We start from the raw sequence: 21275 nt of genomic DNA on the forward strand, positions 1-21275 counted from the left end.
TAATTTTTCAGTCTCAAATGTCTTTTTATTTGGGGGGGTTTCTGTGATGTGTTAAATAACTTGACTAGTAAGAAATTATTCCCAGAATTATAGATATGAATGGTAGCTTCTTAAGGTCTCTATTTTGTTGGTAGAATGACTTTAAAAAATCATGTATCTAGTTGAAGTATAGTTTGATTGATGTATGATATAACTTGTTGGTCAAAGTCTAATTGCTGCCACACTGTTTTCCATTTTTCTGGGTATTTCTTATTGAAGAGGGAATCTTTTCTCTTTTCATAGTATTTTCTTTAATAATAGCTTTTTACTTTCAAAATACACGCAAAGATAATTCTCAACATTCACCCTTGCAAGACTTTGTGTTCCAGATTTTTTCTGCCTCTTTCCCCTCCCCCTCCCAGCAAATGGTCCAATATAGGTTAAACTTGTCCAATTCTAAAAATATTTTCACATATATCATTTCATAGTATTTTTAAATGTTATTTATTTCATCTTATCATTATAATAGATTTTCTAGGTGAATAAAATATCATGCTCATTTTACAATATGGAAAACTGAGACTCAGGAGGTTAAGAAACTTGCAAAGTGGTCTCACAGTTGAACCTTGTTCATACCTCTTTTATTCCTCATTTGCCCTTCTATGTAGGTATTATTTAGGAGATATGCCTTGAACATTTAGATAGAATCCATTGACTTGTTTGCAGTGTGTAGTTCTCAGTTTTAAAAGAGATAGTAAGATGCACCTTCTTGATTATTTTATCTTGCTCTGAAGAACAAATGAAGAAAAATACATCTATCACAAAACTGCCTTTTTTTTTTTCAGGTACCATTTGGATAATACTTTAGTGGCACAATGTACTCTGAGTGGCGGTCACTTCATTTGGTTATTCAGAATGATCAGGGTCATACTAGTGTGCTTCACAGCTACCCTGATAGCGTTGGTCGGGATGTTGCAAATGCAGTAGTACGTCCTCTCGGACAAGCCTTAAATGCCTCTTCAGGGGCTGGAAGCGAAAGTTTGTTAAAAACAGACAAAGAAGTAAGTGTGTTTTTGTGTGGTTGAATGTCTGAAACTTCTATATACTTTTTTTAAAAAATCATAAAATTGAATAGACATGAGTAAATGTGAATGTTTCCCTAAAGGAATAGCAAAAGAGGACAACATATAAAATTGGTAGCTTCTACCACGTACAGCTTACTTAAACTTAACATATCATTAAAAGGCAGTAAATGTTGCAGTTATGTCAGGTTTTTAAAGGTGTAATGTATTCTGCTGGTACAATTATTGCCTAACAATACATGGAGTTTTCCGTTAGCCCTACCTAGTTTTGTGCCCCACTTCTAAAGACTGTGAGAATAATCAGAAACAAATTGAATGATTTTATTATCCATATCCTTACTGACCAGGATCCTGTTGTTTATGAGAGGCCTTTCTATTCCTACTGAGATAGGCACAGACTAGCTGCATTTTAAAATAAAAGGTTCCAGTTTCTTATTTCATTGGTTTTATTTTGGAGATATGTAAGGCATGTCCTCTACTCCTGCTACTGTAGTTCCTATTTTTAGTTCTAGAAAACCCCTAGCTAGAAGGTCTGGCATGTATTCTCATTGTTAAAAAAGCAACAGTCATTGTGAGCTTATTGTCTTCATAACAGCACCAATACCATCCTCAGGCGGCTTCTCCAGACAGAGAAGATAGTTACAGGATTAGGGTTTCTGCAGAAGAGCCAAGTTCTGTGATAGTTTGGAACCAGGACCTACTTTTCTGAGGGTATGGCGATAGAATGCCATTGGAAAACAGTGAAGAGAGGAGAGAGACTGATGGGAAGAAGAGAAGATGCCAGAGCTAGCAGTGGAGGGCAGGTCCCTTGGAACTACTTACTTCAGAAGCTTCTCATTGTTCTTTAGTGAAGGGGGTTGGGAAAGGTTAGTGGCTTAAAAGGCAGTGTCCCTTAGAGAATCAGCCCCCACACTTTATATTTGAAAACTATGGAAAATCAGGTAGTAAAGTACTGCTGTGCTACAGGTTCGTCATCTGATATGAATGCAATATTAGAATCTCACTTTTATCCTCGTTATTGAAATTTAAATATGAGTAGGAGACTAGCTACTAATTGGAAAGTATATGTATACAGTATAGTGCTTATTGGATTTGTATGGTGTTTTGAAGGAATAGATGGAGGTATGATTGTTCACTAGAACTTGAAAGTGACATGACTGTCCACTTTTTTTTTCCAGAAATGTTATACTTTGTACGTATTTGGCCTTTTAAAACATGCATTGTTTTTTGTTTCAAATTTCTGCTTGGAGTACATGTACATGGTATTTAGAAAAGTTATTTCCTAGTTTAAATGTGTATGTATCAAGATGTAGCAGTAAAAAGTAATTAATTTAGCCTAGTTAAAGTTGTGTTTTAAATAGAATAATAATCTAATCTTGGTATTTTACTTTATTTAGGTAAAATGGACCATGGAAGTGATTTGCTATGGACTGACTCTTCCATTGGATGGAGATACTGTAAAATATTGTGTGGATGTATATACAGATTGGATAATGGCCCTAGTATTACCAAAAGACTCCATTCCATTGCCAATCATCAAAGAACCCAACTTATATGTTCAGAACATTTTAAAACATTTACAAAATCTTTTTGTACCAAGGTAAGAAAAAATTTAAGAACTGGCATTTGTCTGACTTCATATCATCAAATATTTTTTAACCATAGACTTTTTTTTTAAGGGATTATGGAAATTTAGAGGAAAGTGGTGTAGTGAAAGGAATGCTGGTCTTTGGAGACTTAGATTTGAATACTATATGTAATACTTATATGACCACAAGTCAATTAACCTCTTGTTTCAGTTTCATAATCTATAAAGTGGAGTGTGTGTGTGTGTGTGTGTGTGTGTGTTGGGAAAGCATTAATATCTTCATTTTCCATTTCACAAGTTTGTTCTGAGGATCAAATTAGTACTCTGATAAGTAGTTGATGGTTTTCTGTTTAGAAACTAATGCTGTGTATCTAATTTATATTTTAATGTATTTAACATCTACTAGTCATCCTGCCATCTAGGGGAGGGGGTGGGGGAGTAAGAGGTGAAAAATTGGAACAAGAGGTTTGGCAATTGTTAATGCTGTAAAGTTACCCATGCATATAACCTGTAAATAAAAGGCTATTAAATTTAAAAAAAAAAATAGAAACTAATGCTGTACTTGAGGTTAAAAAGGAGCATTAAATAGGAATCTGTATAAAATTTAGCCAACTAGACTTTTTCTTTAATCATGTAAGAGTGTTCATTTTTGAGTATTTCAAGTTTTGAGTTTTGAACATTTTGAGTGTACAGTTCATTTCTAGCATGTTTGTTGAAAGAAATGAAGATATTATGATTTCTATTCCCCACTGTAGATTAAAAAACTAAGTCTCTGACTTTAATCATGTGAAGTAAATGGTACAAGGATTTTTATGCCCATTTACTTGACAAGGAAATTGAGTTTTAGAGAAGTAGAAGTGAACTTGTCCAAAGTCACATACTGAGTGCAGAACCGTATCTCCAAACCAGGTTTTCTAACTCCAGTTCTATGATTCTTTCCATTCTTGTATGTTCATTCTACTTAGCAGTCAGGCTTTTTTCTAAGAACTCTATTATATATCCATTGCTGACAACCTGTCTGCAGTATCCTAAGAAGGAAAAAAAATTATGTCTAATTATTAAATAAAGCCTGGCAGATTATGCCCTGTAAAGTTATATTGGATGAATATTGCTTACTATACTGTATTGTACAGGGGGAGTTCAGGATCACTTTTTTTCCCATTGTTGTATTTGACTTTGCACATCTGTCCAAAGATTTAGAATACTTCTTGCTTTTTTTACACTCAATATTCCCTTCTTCTTAGATGTTTATTCCATCTAATTAGTCAGTTTTCTCTGTCCTTGTTGTTAACATTTGCTGACTTCTAGGGAACTTTCTTTAGCCTACTACACAAGGCCTTTTATAATCTAGTCCACTTGCCCTTCCCAACCTTATCCAGGTTGTCCCAAAAGTCTGAGGGCAGTTTTAAGCTGTTAAAAAGTTTAAACTGCACTTAGACTTTTGGGACACTCCATATGTTGTATCCCTTCATGTATTCTTGATTCTATTTATACTGTGCTGCTGGACATTCACTGATCTTATTCTGATTTATTTTTCTTCTATGCTTTTGCTCACATTGTTTTTGCATGCCGTGGACAATTATCTTTCCCCTTCAAGATTGTTAGATCTTGGAGAGCAAGAATGATGTCTTATTTATGGGGCTTATTCATTGTGCTAGCACAATTTCTCATACACAATACATGCCTAATGCTTTTTGAATGATGTAACTTCTTTTGATGACCAAGTTGGTTTTATCCTGTTTAAGGATTGAATCCTTACATTCATAGAACATTGAAGCTAGAGAGGTACCTTTGAAATCATCTAGACCAACACTTTCTTTATAAAAGGAGGAATTGACATTGTCTTTCTCAAGAAAACAGGTCTTTCTTTCTCTCTTCTCTCTCCTCTCTCTCTCCTCCTCTCCCCACCTTCCCCTTTCTTTTTGCTGAGGCAGTTGGGGTTAAGTGACTTGCCCATGGTCACACAAGTATTAAGTGTCTGAGGACAGATTTAAACTTAGGTCTTCCTGGTTTCAGGACTGGTGCTCTATCTATCCACTGCACCATCTAGCTGCCCTGTCTCTTAACTTTTTAACACACTTTTCTTTTCATGTATCATGCTACTTCCCTCTAAGAAATAAAGATTTAATTTGTTCAATAGAATTAACAAATATGAGGTTTTGTGGTGTGTGTTCTCTGAAGATCACAGACAGGAACATTTTGTATAGGTCTCTATTATAATGGACAGTATTTTGGAAAAGTAATTATACAAAAGATAAAGAAACATATTAACCAAGTCATTTTATCCTATTAAGGTTGAGTATATAGCATTAAATCAACTTATATGAGGAGCTAGGATAATGTGGTATTTTGTTTTTTGATGTTTTAACAGAGTAAAAGATTAGAATTTGAAGAATCTAGATGCATATATAATTAATGTGTCCATTAGACTGTCCTTCTCAAATGTCAGGTTATTTCATGATCATATGTCCTCTAACACATTGATTCTCAAACTTTTGTTCTAAGTATCTTTATGCTCTTAAGAAATTATTGAGGATTTGTTCAAAGAGTTCTTGTTTATGTAAGTTATATTTATAGATATTACAGATACTATATTCAAAATAAAAACTAATTTTGAATTTGTAGACCCTCTAAAACAGGGGTCTCAAACTATGGTCCATAGGCCAGATGCAGCAGCTGAGGACGATTATCCCCCTCACTCAGAGCTATGAAGTTTCTTTATTTAAAGGCCCACAAAATAAAGTTTTTGTTTTTACTATAGTCCGGCCCTCTAACAGTCTGAGGGACAGTGAACTGGCCCCCTATTTAAAAGGTTTGAGGACCCCTGATCTAAAAGGATTTCAGAGACCCCCAGGATTCTCTGAACCACACTTTGAAAACTTCTGCTCTAATAAGTACCTATAACAAGTACTGTATTGATAATCAGAGTGAGAGCCATAAGTTTCAAGTACCTGATGTAAAGGAGGACAAATTGACATATCATTTTGAAAGCTTAAGAGCTGAACTTGTATTGCAGTGGTTTGATCTTCTATTTCAGCATGATTATAAGGGAATATTTTCCAAATGAAATAAAGAATCTTAGAAGGGCTCCTTACTCTGAGTGGTTGATTTGACTCTTCTCTGGGAAAACATTTAGCAACAAATCTATTTTAATTATGTTACCTATTTTCTTTATAGACAAGAACAGGGATCCAGTCAAATTAGGTTATGCTTACAAGTTTTAAGAGCCATCCAGAAGCTAGCTCGTGAGTCAACCATCATGGCGCGAGAAACATGGGAAGTTTTGTTATTATTTCTCCTGCAGATTAATGACATTCTTCTGGCAATGCCAACTGTTCAAGGTATGTACTTTTGGTGGTTTTCTGCTGTTATTTTATAGGATTTTCTGTTCTGTCTTTAAAATAATTTATGTTTTGTCTGTTCTTCAGTCACCTTGTTGTAGCTTTTAGCTTTAGAATTTTCTTAGGTGTTTAAAATGATCAATAGCAACAGTGTCTTTGTTTGAGGATATATTTGAGTTTGGACCTAATACAGAACCTTAGCCTGTGACTTTGATTTGTGTTTTGTGATGGTGCTTCCAGAGCCCTAAACTCATGCCTTGATTCTCACACTTGACAATGAAAGTGGGTTGGAATTCACAGTAGGTGAAAGGAATTGGTGAATACGCAATGGGTGCCTCCTGTAGAGACAGAGTTAAATATTAGGCTGTTTTCTTTCTCCTATAGAAATGTGTGAATTTCATCATATTGAGATCTGAAAGCCTTATGAAAGAATGTAGTTGTAGAATTGTTTACTCCAGTCAGGGCATCATTCATAGGTGTACAAGCTGTAGAGCTCCTAACACCAAACTAGATACGGCATAATAGAGTTAGTGATTTTTCTCAGTTGAGTGGGTCATATTAGTGGAAATTTCTCCACGTTTTTGAATATCTTCTGCTAAATTAGTTTCACATTCACTTATTTAATACATACAAGTGACACAAACATACCATCTTTTGAATTCACCTGGGTGTTTATGTATTTTTCTAAAGAATATGTAGCTAATAGCAGAATCAGAGGTCCATAAGTTTTATAAATATCAAGGGAGGATAGCAAAAGTGAATGAAGAGACTGATAGGCAATGATTGATAGTAGCTATCTTATTGGTTTTTGTTTTTTCCCTGTCACACTGCACTTATATTTGCCCATAGTAAGTACTTAATAAATGTTTGTTTGGATTGAATACAATTCACCTCAAAATAGGTTGATAGGTTGATAATTTCAATTAGGAATAACCATACATAAACCAAATTCAACTTTTTGGAATTTGGAATTTTGGAAACTTTCCTTACACTTGGTAATGTTTCAGCTATCTCAAACATATTTTTCTTATATAAACACAAGTATATTTCTAGTTTTACTTAAAGAAAAAGACTGGTGCAATTGTTACCTAAATAGGAAGTTGTCAACATATCCAATTAAAAAGTTATGAAAGACTTTTTGAAAAGTTGAATTACGATTTTATGTTAAGTTCTTAACTTGGGGTCCATGAACTTGTATTTTTAAAAATGTCTTGGTAATCATTTTTTAATATATATAGCTTCCTTTATAATTTTAATATTTTATACATTTAAAATATTATTCAGAGAAAAAGGTCTATAGGCCTCACTGGACTATGAGAGGGGTCTATTATACAAAAAAAGGTTTTAAGAATCTCTTGCCCTAAATAAAGGGCTAATTTTTTTTTGGAGGAGGCAATGGGGGAAGAAGGATGTGAAAATGTAGAGTCATACTTCCTTCTATATTGCCCTCAGTGTTGTTTCTATGTTTTTACATTCTCTCCTTGTTAAATCTCTTCCCTTGTTAAGTTTCCTTAGTATTCTCTAACTCTTTTCATTTCCCAGAGTTGGTCTATTTCTCTGTTCTTACTGCCTCTTTGTTTTCTGATTTCCTTCCATCTTACTCTTTTCTCTGTTGTCATCTTTACCACACCTTCCCAAAAAATCTGAGTTACTTTACATGCTATAAATGAGATGTACATGACCATGACATCCATCCTTTTTAACTCTTGTTGTAAAAATCCTCCATCTTATATAACTATGGCATAACTATATACTGATATCCTACATCTAACCCTTTTAAACACACTCTTATATTATACACTCTTAGGTATACCAGAAAGTTATACATACAGCCTTCTAAATTGGCACTAGTTCCTATGTCCTCTGAAGATCCTCTCCTTGGGAGAGGTATGTGGGTTTGGGGAAGTTTTGTTTCATCTGTTCCTTCTGCAGTGTTCATAAAAAGGTGACTTTTAAAAAACATTAATAGTAGTTTCTTTTTTTCCCCAGAAATACATGTAAAAACCTTAACATTCATGTTTTAAAATTTTGAGCTCCAAAGTTTTCCTCCCCCCACCCAAGAGAGTGAACAATTTGAGAGAGCTTAGTCATGTTATAAAAGAAAACACCCTCACCTCCCAAAAAAATTCATAAAAAATAAAGTGAAAAATTGATTATTTCAATCTGCATTCAAATTATGTTTTTTGGAATTACCTTAGATAATCATACTGCTAAGAATAGTTAGCTATTCTTATTATTCACAGATAATCATTGTATAGTATTGCTATTACTCTGCACAGTATTCCACAGGTTCTGCTAAGTTTACTTTGCACTAGTTTGCATAAGTCTTTACAGTTTTTTATGAAATCAACCTGCTCATTCCTTATAGCACAGTAGTATTCTTATAGCACAAGTAGAACGCTTGTTCAGCTATTCCCCAATTAATGTACATCGCCTCAATTTCCAATTCTTTGCCACCACAAAAAGAGCTGCTTATGTATTTTTATACGAATAGGTCCTTTTCTCTTCTAAAATTTTTATTTCTTTGAGATATAGATCTAGTAGTAGTATTGCTGGATTAAAGGGAATACAGAGTTTTATAACCTTTTGGACATAGTTCCAAATTGCTCTACAGAATGATTGACTCAATTCACAATTCCACCAATAATGCATTAAAATGTATGTTTTCCCACATCCCCTCCAACATTTATCATTTCCTCTTCTATCTTATTAGCCAGTCTTATTGTTTTAATTTGCATTTCTCTAATCAGTAATGATTTAAAGCATTTTTTTTCAAATGGCTGTAGATAACTTTGATTTCTTCATCTGAAAACTGTCTTTTCATATCTTTTGATCATTTATCAATTGGGAAATGACTTGTATTCTTATAAATTTGACTCACTTCTCTATATATTTGAGAAATGAGGCCTTTATCAGAAACACTTGCTGTAAAAATGTAAAAAATATAAAAAACTAGGAAAAGCATTCTGATTTCCTTCTAATCTTGGTTGTAATCGTTTTGTTAGAGGATCCTTTTTAAAAAAGGAATCAGATCAATATACACTTCAACAACAATACTATATGATGATCAATTCTGATGGATGTGGCTCTCTTCAACAATGAGATAATTCAAACCAGTTCCAATTATTCAATGATGAAGAGAATCATCTATACCCAGAGATGGGTGTGGGAAATGAGTGTGGACCACAACATAACATTTCCACTCTTTCTGTTATTGCCTGCATTTTTGTTTTCCTTCTCAGGTTATTTTTACCTTATTTCTAAGTCCTCTTTTTCTTGTACAGCAAAATAATTGTATGGATACATATACATATATTGTGTTTAATATATACTTTAATATATTTAACATGTATTGGACTATCTGCCACCTAGGGGAGGAGGTGGGGGGAAGAGGGGAAAAGTTGGACAGAAGGTTTGCAAGGGTCAATGTTGAAAAATTATCCATAATTAATTACCCATAAATTAAAAGCTATTAAAAAAAAAAGGAATCAGAATCTCACAGTTGGAAGGAACCAAAAAAGTCATTTAGTATAGTGTCTTACCTAAGATAGGAATCGCCTTTAGTCATCCCTCAGCTTCAACTTGAACATTTTCAGTGATGAGGAGTCACTTTCTACTCTTTTTTTAAAACAGCTCTAAGTATTACAAAGCTATATATTTTTGGATGAATGGAAATCTTCTACAATTTCTACTCATTGATCCTAGTTCTGTCCTGTGCATCCTCATATAATGAAGGATGTCAAGCATCTAGCTTCCTTTTTCCCCCCACAGTAATTTAAAAACAGTCACAAGGGAATGAATCTCCATTTATAAAAGATTGGTGTCTGTGTGCCTGTTACTCCTCCTTCCTTATCAATCTCCTGATACTTTAATATCCCGATTTGAACAATATTATTACGCAAAGTGGTTTCAGAGCTTTACTGAAAATCTTACTGATTGCTCCTGTTTGATAAATAGCAAATTGACCTGAATTTAAATTCTGTTTGAATTTATTCAAGATTTGTTACAGTAGCTTAGCTAAAGCTAATACATATTAAAATGTATATTTTTAAAAGTTTTATTATTGAGGACAATAATTATCTGAAAGCAAAATTTCAAACTAATATGCTAATTATTATCATGATTATACATGGACAGTGAGTTGATGACATGTACCCCCATTGATGTTTGAACTATAATGTTTTTACAATAAGCATGGCAAATATATATGTTTCCTTCATTCTTGGTAAGGTGGCATTGCTGAGAATCTAGCAGAGAAGTTGATTGGTGTTCTCTTTGAGGTCTGGTTACTAGCTTGTACCCGTTGTTTCCCAACTCCACCTTACTGGAAAACTGCCAAGGAGATGGTGGCCAACTGGAGGCATCATCCAGCTGTGGTGGAACAGTGGAGCAAAGCTATTTGCGCCCTCACTTCTAGGTAAGTGGTTTTCTTCCTTAAATTGGTCACATTAACTTAATTGATAAAGTTATTTATTTGAACAAAGCAGATTATCCCCAATTTTTTTCTTAATTAGAGTTTAGAGATGGAAACCTCAGAAGTCCTTTATTTCAACCTTTCCTCTATTTAAAACTCTTGTAACAGACAGCCAACTTTTAGCCCCTGCTTGAAGATCTTTAGTGATAAGATCAATGAATCCTGAGGAAGTCAATTCCATTCACTTAACATTTCTACATATTGTAAAGTTGTTTTTTTTTTTGAACTGAAATATGCCTTTGTGTAACTTTCTACCAATTAATCCTATTTCTCTTCTCCAGGACCAATCAAGATAAGTTTATGCCCATTTCCTTATGATAATCTTTTAAATGTGTGAAGATATATAGCACTCAATCTTTATATCTCAACTCTAGTCTGTGTTTATGAGCATTCTGCTTGTCCTTCAAGCTCCAGCCCAAATGTTACTTTTTTCATAAAGATTTTCTTTATTTCTAGATCTATTTCCCCTCTAATAAGTAAGTTCTCTCCTTCCACTAAACTCTTAAAAACATTTTACTTTTCCTGTGGCACTTAATGTATTTTGACTTGTCATTTTATCATATCTTTCTAGCTTAGAAAGTCTTTGAAATCAGAGAATCATGTTCAATTCCCCATAATTATTAAATAGCACATGGCTCTTGTCTGTTACAATAGGCTTTCAGTAAATATTTGTTGAATAATGGTGACCTCACCACCATGAATACCTCATACCTCAATAATACCTCAACAAGTTCAATGTTTTATGCAGTAGATGTTTTTTATTTTTTTTAAATTGTAAAATGATTGATCAATAACATTCACTAGAGATTCTTACTGGAAGTGAATCTTTTTTGCTTGGTAAATTAGAATATGTCTATGCTATATTTTTCTTTAATTTTTATATTAAAAAGTTTAAGAACTATCAACATATATATTCAGATATCTTAAATAAGAAATAAAATTTTACCTAAAACCCTTAACACAATTAGGTTGTACATTTTAAGAGAGTAGAATCAAACAAATTATGTATTTGCTCTGTGTCCCTCTCCAGATATATCTGAAGTTTAGCAACCTTTTGACATTCAATTGAATTTGATATCTTCTCTTCATATTTTAATGCTTTCTTTGTTTTCTTTGCCTATTTAAAAGTGAATTTCATGAATCAATATTTCTTTTCCTAGGTTATTACGTTTTACATATGGTCCTTCATTTCCTCCATTTAAAGTTCCTGATGAAGATGCCAGTCTTATCCCGCCTGAGATGGATAATGACTGCATTGCACAGACATGGTTTCGCTTTTTACATATGTTAAGGTATTGTTTAAATATTTCCATTGTTTGCACATTATCTCTTCATTGATACTTTTTATACTTCTTTTACATACTTAATAAGTACCCTAATGCTGTTCAAAATATGTAATAGGTGCTATTTATTAAATTGAATCAAATAAAAAAATAAGTAATTTTCTTTATCCAGGAAAGAATTATTTACATTTCACTGAACTCTTTAAATCAGTATGTTAAAAAAATTCTCTTAGGTATTATTTTCTAGTTTCAAATAAAAATTTTAAAATGTTAACATAATGAAAATGGAGCTTTATTAATTTTTAAGAAAACAAATTACATGTTTTATCTACATAACTAATGATTAAAGAGTTTTTGGCACCGATTGGCACCGATTTTATTTTAAACAGCATAGACAGATATTGGAGCCAGGAAATCCTTAGGCCAATAGCTGTAGAGCCAAATTTGTCTTTCAATTCTAAATGTAAGAAAGCATAATCTTACACTGAATTGCTAGAGCTAGAAAATATATTAGAGATCACTTCATTCCTTTTTCCCTGTTATTTATATTCTGTAGGTGAGGAAACTGAATGCCAAAGAGATGGAGGGACTTGGTTGTAGCATCAAATAATAGAATTGCCTAAATATCTGCAGTGACTTCCTAAGTGCCTCTACTATAAAATAGAAATACTTTAGTAGACCATTTAAAGATTTTCAGTCTGGTTGCAATCTGACCTTCTGTCCTTATTTCATGTTACTTCTCAGCATGGATTGTACATTAAAGCATACTGGCCTATATGCTATTCTATAACCATCTGTTCTATGTCTCTGGACTTATATACAGGCTGTCCCCTGTATCTACAGGGGACCTCCTTCCTCTTTCTTATACCTTTTAAATATTCTCTGATTTATTTATTATTTTTATTATTATTTTTTGCTAAGGCAATTGGGGTTAAGTGACTTGCTCAGGATCACACAGCTAGGAAGTGTTAAGTGTGTGAGGTCAGATTTGAAATCCAGTCCTCCTGACTTCAGAGCTGGTGCTCTATCCTCTGTGCCACCTAGCTGCCCCTGTATTCTCTGATTTTTGCCGTCCCTCCACTCCTATTGTTAATATTCTCTTCATATTGAAATTATATTCATTTGTGCATATATTATATCCATCCCTCAGTAGATTTTAAGTTCCCTATAGGCTGGAATCTTTTCATATTGTCTTTATAACCCTAGTATTTTTACCTTCATCTTAGCACAGTGGCTTACACATAGTAGGCCTTTATTATTTAAATTGAATCGAATGGAACTTGGAAGCTATTAAATCCAATTTTGGAGACCAAGAATTTGAGAATTAAAAGGACAGATGTCACTTGACTGAGGAGACATAATGGTCTCCTAAAGCCAGATTCTTAAATTATATATTATTTTATATTAATAAAGTTCTACTTATTAAGAAATTGTAGTTAATTTGGTAAAGTAAAATTTTTTCTCTTTTTTGATAGTAATCCCGTGGATTTGAGTAATCCAGCCATTATAAGCTCTACTCCCAAATTTCAGGAACAGTTCCTTAATGTGAGTGGAATGACACAAGAATTGAATCAATATCCCTGCCTTAAACATCTGCCTCATATATTTTTTCGTGCCATGCGTGGAATCAGCTGCCTGGTGGATGCATTCTTAGGTGAGTTTTGTAATTATTGGTAAGTAACTTGATGCCAAAATTAAGATCTGTTTTTTAGTCACAGAATTCATGGGGCTAGAAAATACCTTTGAGTCTTCTGGTTCACTCTTTTGATTCAAGCAGTCTGGTCAATTACCATGTAAGGTTTTTGAGGTTGGGATCTCTTTTCTTCCATTTTTCTTTCATTATCTTCAGAGTGCCTCAGATATTTTGGATCTGTGATCTCACCCTTATAAATGCTTCCCCTTAAAGAGTGCAGATCACTGTCCATCTTATGCAACTTGTTTTCTGTAGCTTCTTATAAATTTTTCATTGGTTGCCTTTTTCTAATATTGTGTGGATACAAGTAGAGCAGGCTGTCTTTCTACTGTTTATCTCTTGATAAATCACCAGCCTACCTTATTTTCTGGTCATACAACTTTCTAATATTATCTTTCACCTTGATTCTTCTGTTCAACTCTTTATTAATAAACCTATTGCATTCGATCCATACCCATCTTGTATTTTTTGACTTATAACTTGAATTTGGATACTAGTATTCCATGACTTGCAAGCCATGCAGAGTCATTAGAAGAACTTTGATGTTAAAAAGATGTGCCTTAAAAAAAAATATGCCTTTGTTTCACTCAAGTTACTATGTAATACCAAAAAAGCAGTACAGCCCTTTTCCCCCTTTTATTCAGTTTTGGTACCAATTCTACATATTTTCTTTTCAACTGCATATCATAGTAGGCGCCAAACTCCTCTGAGTGATTATAGATGTCTTTAAGAACCTCTGCAGTGTTCTAAAACTTGTAAACAACACATCTGCAAATAGTCAGAAAAAACTTCACCATTCCTCTTTGATTTGGACCTCCTACATCTTTCAAGAAATTTTGCAATATTTTGACATATTTATAAAAGCTATCTTGGTGGTGGACAGTGGACAGCCTTTTTGGCAAATCTATCAAGTAAATACTTTTTGGGTTTTAACCCATGAAAAATAAGCATAGTTGGAGTTTATATTTTCTATAACATTTAGTCAACTGAATGCTTATAAAGTGTGCTGTAGAATATGTCTATTTCCTTCTTAAACTCTCATTGAGATTGCCTTCAAAGGATAAATGGAGTAGATGTCCTTATAAAGAGTGATTTCATGTCTTTATAGAAATGTTAAAGTAAAAACATGAAACAATAGTTAACTGCAACTATTTATCTCCCATCTTTTTTTTTTTTTAATGTGAAAGTTTTTCCAAGACTTCCATTCAATCAACTCGTTTTTGTTAAATGTATATTATGTACCAGACACTAGTTAAGCTATCAAGGATACAAATAGAAAGAATAAAATGATCTCTACTTAGAATGAGCTGACGTTCTATTGGATTAGAGCATGGTTACAGTTTCTAACCCTAATTCCAGTAGATTTCTTCTATGTATTTTTATAATATAGATAATTCTCATCTTCTTTATTTTCTTGAGGTTTTTTTTTTTTAATTTCTTCATGTACTTCATCAGTGATTGTAATAGGAGAATATTAATGTTGCTTCACCATCATTGATGTGGAGAAAAAGCTTACAGATCTTTCTTCTTTATTTTTATATTCCCAATCATCCTTACAGTTTTGGCCTTAAAAGTTTTAGGATATTTAGATTTAGGTGGATCTGTTGTCAAGGTTTCTCTAAAGTCACTTCTCCTATGCACCCTTCTTTACTTCTTGCTATTTTTTGAGATCATACTTCCCAAAATATACCATCCTTCACTAATAAATTTATATTACTATATAGATTTTTATATAATATATGCAATATTATAAACCAATATATAATGTTATAATTATATAATTATGTAATTTTGTATATATTTTATAATGTAATATTATAAATAAACATAAAATAATAAATATTAGTATTACATACTAATAAAATTATATTCTAATCCATTGTTGCCATTGATGCATTTTTTCACTTGGCAAAGAGATTAAGCATTTAATAGCTAAAGTGATTTTTTTTTTTTAATTTAGATTTCTTGTTGTCATTGTAAGTATTGATATATATTGGGAATTGATCTAAATTTTTTAAACTTCTTTACAGAAGGATTATGGTCTTGCCCGAAATATCTAGTATGTAGACATAGACCAAAAAAACCAAAATAACCCAAACAGTTACTGACTACTCAAGGAGCTGATGTGGCTTAAATTGAACTGTCCTAAACAGAAATTGAGTCTGTCTTACCCTTAAAGGTTTCTAAAGAAGTCTTTTCAAATGCCTCTTCCCAAAAAACTCTTATGCTTCTTACATGATTTCTTCAAAAAAAGAAAGAAAAGAAAAGTTGGGAAAATATATAGAATTTTTATTGTTTAGGAAAAGAGAAAACCCTATTTCCCACAAGTCCTTTATGCCAGCAAAGCACAACAGCTAGAAAGTTGAATTAAGCCTAACAGATTTTCAATGTAGGTTTAGTGATGGAAGATGCATGATCTGAGTGCTAGGCTGACTAGATTTTGGGGAAACTCATTTGTAGAAGGTTGACCATCAAGGAACATTTTGCTATGCATAATAATTTATGAAATCCTCATTTGAGTTATGGAGGAATTATTAGCAATGGAGAGTTTATCTACCAGGATGAACTCATCAATCCTTGAAGTACTGAAGTATATTTTATTTTAAAACCTTGAAAAAGTCAGCATGGCATAGAAGAAAAAATGCTGAATGTGGAATAAGATGGCCTAAATTTAATTCCTGGTTATTTTATTATTTATCTGACATTGGACTAATTACTCAACCACCCTGGGCCTCATTTTATTTATTTTTTAACGTGGGCATTAGACTAGATGAACTCTAAGGTCCATTCTAGTTCTAAAGCTCTTAAAAAAAGAACTTAGCAGGGAGTCAAGTGATAGGGCATACATAATCAGTAATGATGTATGGGAAGAAGGGAAAATAGGTAAAGCTAAGCTAATACTGTGTGTGAACAGAAAAGTATAAGAAATTTTCTTTAGAAAAATTAATTAAAAGCTATTATTCTTAGTACTGTGGCAGATAAGCTGATGCAGTGTCTAGAATCAGGAAGACTCATCTTCCTGAGTTCAAACCTGGCCTCAGACAATTACTAGTTGGTGACCGTGGGCCTCAGTTCCTCACCTGTAAAATGAGCTGGAGAAGGAAATGGCCAAACAGTCCAGTATGTTTGCCAAGAAAATGGAGTCATAGTCATAGTCATGACTGAAACAACATAACTGAAATGTCTTAGACAGCAACAACACAACATCAGAATCACCCTTGGATATAAATAGTCCTTAGTACATGGAGTCTCACCTAGAGAAATCACATACTCAAAAATTCTCCAACTTCCTATTAACCCATGCTAATACATCGCAAACTTCTGTCACAAAGTTCTTACTTGTATTTTACAAAAATGTAATTTTTCCTTTTAATTTCATTTTCCTGTTCCAATTTCAGGGATTGTAGTTAAAGAGCTGGAAGGGACCTTAGTTCTGCACCAGCATTTTATAGATGAGGAAGCTAAAGTGACTGGCCCAGAGTCACAAAGGTTAGTAAGTGGGAAGAACCAGGATTTAAACCCTAGGTCCTTTCATTCCAAATCCAGAACTTCTCTATTGTACCATATTGCATCTTCATAGACTTTAAACATTTAGACTTTTGTTGAATCCCTTCTTATTTTTCTGATTTTTCAATGTCTTTAGTTTTCTTTTTCTATAAAAATTTTTTGAGATGTGACTTCTCAAGTCTTCACTTAGGTTGGATTCTTTTCTCTTAAAGATATTGTCTGTTCCAGTTTCTAGTCCACTTTTTGGATTGCTGCCTTTTACTCATCATTAATATAGCCAACTGAACCATAGCATCTAATTCAGTTCACCAAGCTTTATTAAGTGTCTGATACATGCAAGGCATGGTACTAGGCTCTATAGACACAAAGACAAAACCAAAAGAGTCTCTTCCAGTAAAGAATTCATATTCTACTGAGTGATATGACAAGTATATAAATAAGTAAAAATAATTTCAAGAATAACATAATTCAAGTAACTGAGGGAGAAGGGACAGTAGTAGGAAATTTGAATAGGAAGTGATATCAGAGTTGTGCTCTGAAGGCAGTAAAAGATTTTACAAGTCAGGGGCATTCCAGAGATTGCCTTACACAGAAGCATGGAGGCAGGAGATGGAATGCCCAATGTGGGGTACTACAGCCAAGCCAATTGAACACAAATGGAGAGTGCAGGGAGGGGACTGGGACTAACATGAAATTAGAATGCAAAGGTAGATGGGAGTCATATTGTTGAAGGTTTTCTTTAAATAGCAAACTTATTTGTGTTTGGTGTCAGAGGCAATAGGGAGCCAAAAAAGATTTGAGGGTTGCACAAGTGTGAAAGAATGTTTGGAGAGAAGAAACTGAAGACAAGGAGATCAGTTGGGAGACTAGTACAGTAGTTCTGGTAAAAGTAATTAAGGTCCTGAGCTAGGGTTGTAGTTGTATTGCTAGAGGGAAAACAGATATGACATGTTATGAAGGAAGAATATAAATAACTGTTAACTGATTGGATAGAGATATTTATGAGGTTGCAGACCTGGGGGACTAGACCAGAAAGATGATGGTGCAATAAAGAGGAATAGAAGAATTTGGTTTGGGGGTAAATTATAAGATTTGAGTTTGAAATTCTTACTGGACAACTGAATGGAGATGCATGGTAAGCATTAAGTGGAACGAAAATTCAGGAGAGACTCTGGAATTGAATATATACAGAAATGAAATATAAAAGTCTGAGAGTCATCTCCATAGAGAATTTGGTCATTGAATTGAAGCTAATGAAATCATCAGGAGAAATAATAGCAGAGATGAAGGGGCTTAGGATAGAACCTTAGTAAATCTCTATAGTTAACAATGGGAAGAGAATGATAAACTAGCAGAGGAAACTGAAAGAACAATCAGAGAAGAAAAAATATAATCAAAATAAAATATCAGATCTCAGAAACCAAGAGAGGAGGCAACTGTGATTTAGAAAAAAATCATCAATATTGCTTTTTTTTTTTTAAAGTTGCAAGAATGATCAGCATGAAAATTTCCAAAAGTAGCTTGTTGAGAATGAGATCAAGACACAAGTAGAATTGGTGGTCTTTATATTTTTGCATTAGTTATATATCTTTTGATATCTTAAGACAAACTTTGACACAATCAGTTCAGTTGAATTTTCAAAAATTGTTAGTTCCTAGGAAATCCTAGCATGTCAAATAAGCAAGAAGTTTGAATCTCAGTGACATTTTTAAAGAAAGACTTTTCTTATATATTTAGTTTTATCTTTTAATGTAGAAGTTGCTAAATCTTGTGCTATTGTGATTGTGGCTCCACTATATTTGAATTGTTTCTGGATGCTTGCAATATTTTCTCCTTGATCTGGGAGTTCCAGAATTTGGCTATAATATTCCTAAGAGTTTTCATTTTGGGATCTTTTTCAGGAGGTGATCGGTAGATTCTTTCAATTTCTTTTTTACCTTCTGGTTCGAAAATATCAGGACAGTTTTCCTTGATAATTTCATGAAAGATAGTGCCTATGGTCTTTTTTTTGATCATGACTTTCAGGTAGAGCAGTAATTTTTTAATTGTCTCTCCTGGATATATTTTCTAGATCAATTAGTTGTTTTTCCAATGAGATGCATTTCATGTATTTTTCCTATATTTTCATAATTTTGGTTTTGCTTTATTGTATCTTTATTTCTCGTGATTAGCTTCCATTTGCTCAGTTCTATTTTTTTAAGGAATTATTTTCTTAGTGAACTTTTGCACCTCCTTTCCCAATTTGCTAATTTTGCTTTTTAAGACATTCTTCTCATTAGCTTTTTGCATTTCTTTTTGCACCATTTCTCAACTCTTTCCCTAATTTTTCCTCTATCTCTCTTACTTGGTTTGCAAAATCACTTTTGAGCTCTTTCATGGCCTGAGCCCAATTCTTATTTTTCTTGGAGGCTTTGATTGTAGGAACTTTAACTTTGTTATCATCTTATGTGTGTGTGTGTTTTGATCTTCCTTGTCATCGTAATAATTTTCAGTGGTCAGAAACTTTTTTTGGTTTCTGCTCATTTTCCTCACTTATTCAGCTTTTAACTCTTTGTTAAAGTAGTGCTCTATTTCCAGAGTGGAGAGTGCATTTTCCCAAGCTCCTAATGTTTTGTATAGCTACTTTTAGAGCTCCTTCTCAGGACTTGACCAAAAGCAGTTTTTTCTGCCCTGAAGCTATTAGAAGAGTGTTCCCTCCCTATTGTTGCTGTAGGAGCTGATGTACTAAATCAGCAGAATTCTGCTTTGCTCATGCTAAGGCTTCAGGGTTGGGGCCAGGCCTGCTCTGGTATGGCCCTGGTGTGACCTGCACTGGGACTCCACACTGGACTCCCCTCCTTTGTCACAGACCCTTTCTACTGACCTTCCAAATCACCTGATATTCTTGGGCGGGGAGAAGTCCAGAAGCTTCTAGCACTACTGTTGATTCAGAGGTCCCATCTTGTCAAGACTGGGGTCCAGGCCGGGTCAGGTGCAGCCTCTGCTGGGATTGCGTTACACTCCCACCCAGCTTCCGCAGACCTTTTCTGCTGACCTTCTATGTTGCCTTCAGCCGGAAAATGTTCTACTCTGTCTTTTTGGGTGTTCTGATGCTCTAAAATTTATTTAGAGTCATTATTTAAAGAATTTGGAGTGGTTTTGGGGAGAGGTTGGGTGAATTCCTTCCTGCCTTCATTCTGTCAACTTGGCTCTGCCTCTCTCTATTTAGTTTTATCATAGTGAAATCTGTAAACTCATTTTAGGTACTTGATTTTAAATTATTTACTGTAAGGGGATGAAAAAGCATTTATCAAAAACATTATGGGCTAAACACTGTGGGCTTAGCCAGTCTCTGCTCTCAAAATTCTAATAAGGGATACTGAGTTTAGGGAGTGGTGACCAGGGAAGGGATTTTGGTTCAACAAATTTCAGAGATTATAAATGGAGCCATCTGGGCATAGAAAGACACATTTGTTCCAGGAGGAACTTAAGAATTGATTTGATTATGAATCTAGAACCAGAACAGGGGGAGTAAAGCACCCAAAGAGACCCAGCCACCAACCAAGATAGAACACTTGTTCCAGAGAGCTGTTGGATGAAAAGGTTAAGTTCTTGGTGCCAGTAGCAGGGTGAGGTAAGAACAGGAAGTGAATATTTTGACAGCATGAAAGCCATCAGTTTTGGGTGGGGAAGATGTTTGTAATAATAGTTCTGTAAAACATTATGACATCAAGAGTAGTGCCAGGCTCTGAACTGAGACCATTTCTTCTCCTTACTGTTGTTTTAGGTATTTCTCGACCTAGATGTGACAGTGCCCCACCCACACCAGTGAACAGGTTGAACATGCCCCAGAGCACTGCCAGCAGCACAACTCCCCCTCATAATCGAAGGCATCGAACAGTTACTGTGAATAAGGCCACCGTGAAGACTAGCACAGTAAGATCTCTAGCATCAGAGTTCTATTTTCCACCTTACATTTTAAGCATCTGGTCTTGAATTGGGTCTTTTCTTTGTCTTAAACTTTTCCTGCGGGTGGGGGGTCCTCTTGTCCTTCCACTAGGCCAACATTGGGCATGCCTCTAAAGTCTCGCACCAGACGTCTTCCACTTCTCCACTGTCTAGTCCCAACCAGACTAGCTCAGAGCCTCGACCACTGCCTGCCCCGAGGAGGCCCAAAGTGAATAGCATCTTGAATCTCTTTGGATCATGGTTGTTTGATGCATCGTTTGTTCATTGTAAACTTCACAATGGACTAAACAGAGACAGCAGCATGACTGGTAAATATTGCTCAACAAATATGTATACTTTACTTTTCTTGTTTTCTGACATTTCCTACCTGCAAGATTAAC

At 34.1% G+C, this 21275-nt stretch overlaps 1 protein-coding gene across 8 annotated transcripts in view; it reads left to right on the plus strand.

The window, feature by feature from the left end:
* The window catches only part of RALGAPB (Ral GTPase activating protein non-catalytic subunit beta), a 94766-nt gene that overhangs the window by 20563 nt on the left and 52928 nt on the right, over positions 1-21275 (plus strand). For all 8 annotated transcript variants that reach the window (XM_031954036.1, XM_031954028.1, XM_031954030.1 and 5 more), the window contains exons 2-9: positions 825-1040; positions 2459-2661; positions 5827-5990; positions 10221-10407; positions 11625-11756; positions 13223-13401; positions 20714-20862; positions 20987-21203. In XM_031954036.1, the coding sequence (XP_031809896.1) occupies positions 855-1040; positions 2459-2661; positions 5827-5990; positions 10221-10407; positions 11625-11756; positions 13223-13401; positions 20714-20862; positions 20987-21203 (1417 nt within the window). In that variant the 5' untranslated portion in view covers positions 825-854. The remainder of the gene's footprint in view (positions 1-824; positions 1041-2458; positions 2662-5826; positions 5991-10220; positions 10408-11624; positions 11757-13222; positions 13402-20713; positions 20863-20986; positions 21204-21275) is intronic.

This window comes from Sarcophilus harrisii, chromosome 2 (assembly GCF_902635505.1).
Source record: "Sarcophilus harrisii chromosome 2, mSarHar1.11, whole genome shotgun sequence".
In the NCBI taxonomy this organism is placed as follows: Eukaryota; Metazoa; Chordata; class Mammalia; order Dasyuromorphia; family Dasyuridae; genus Sarcophilus; species Sarcophilus harrisii.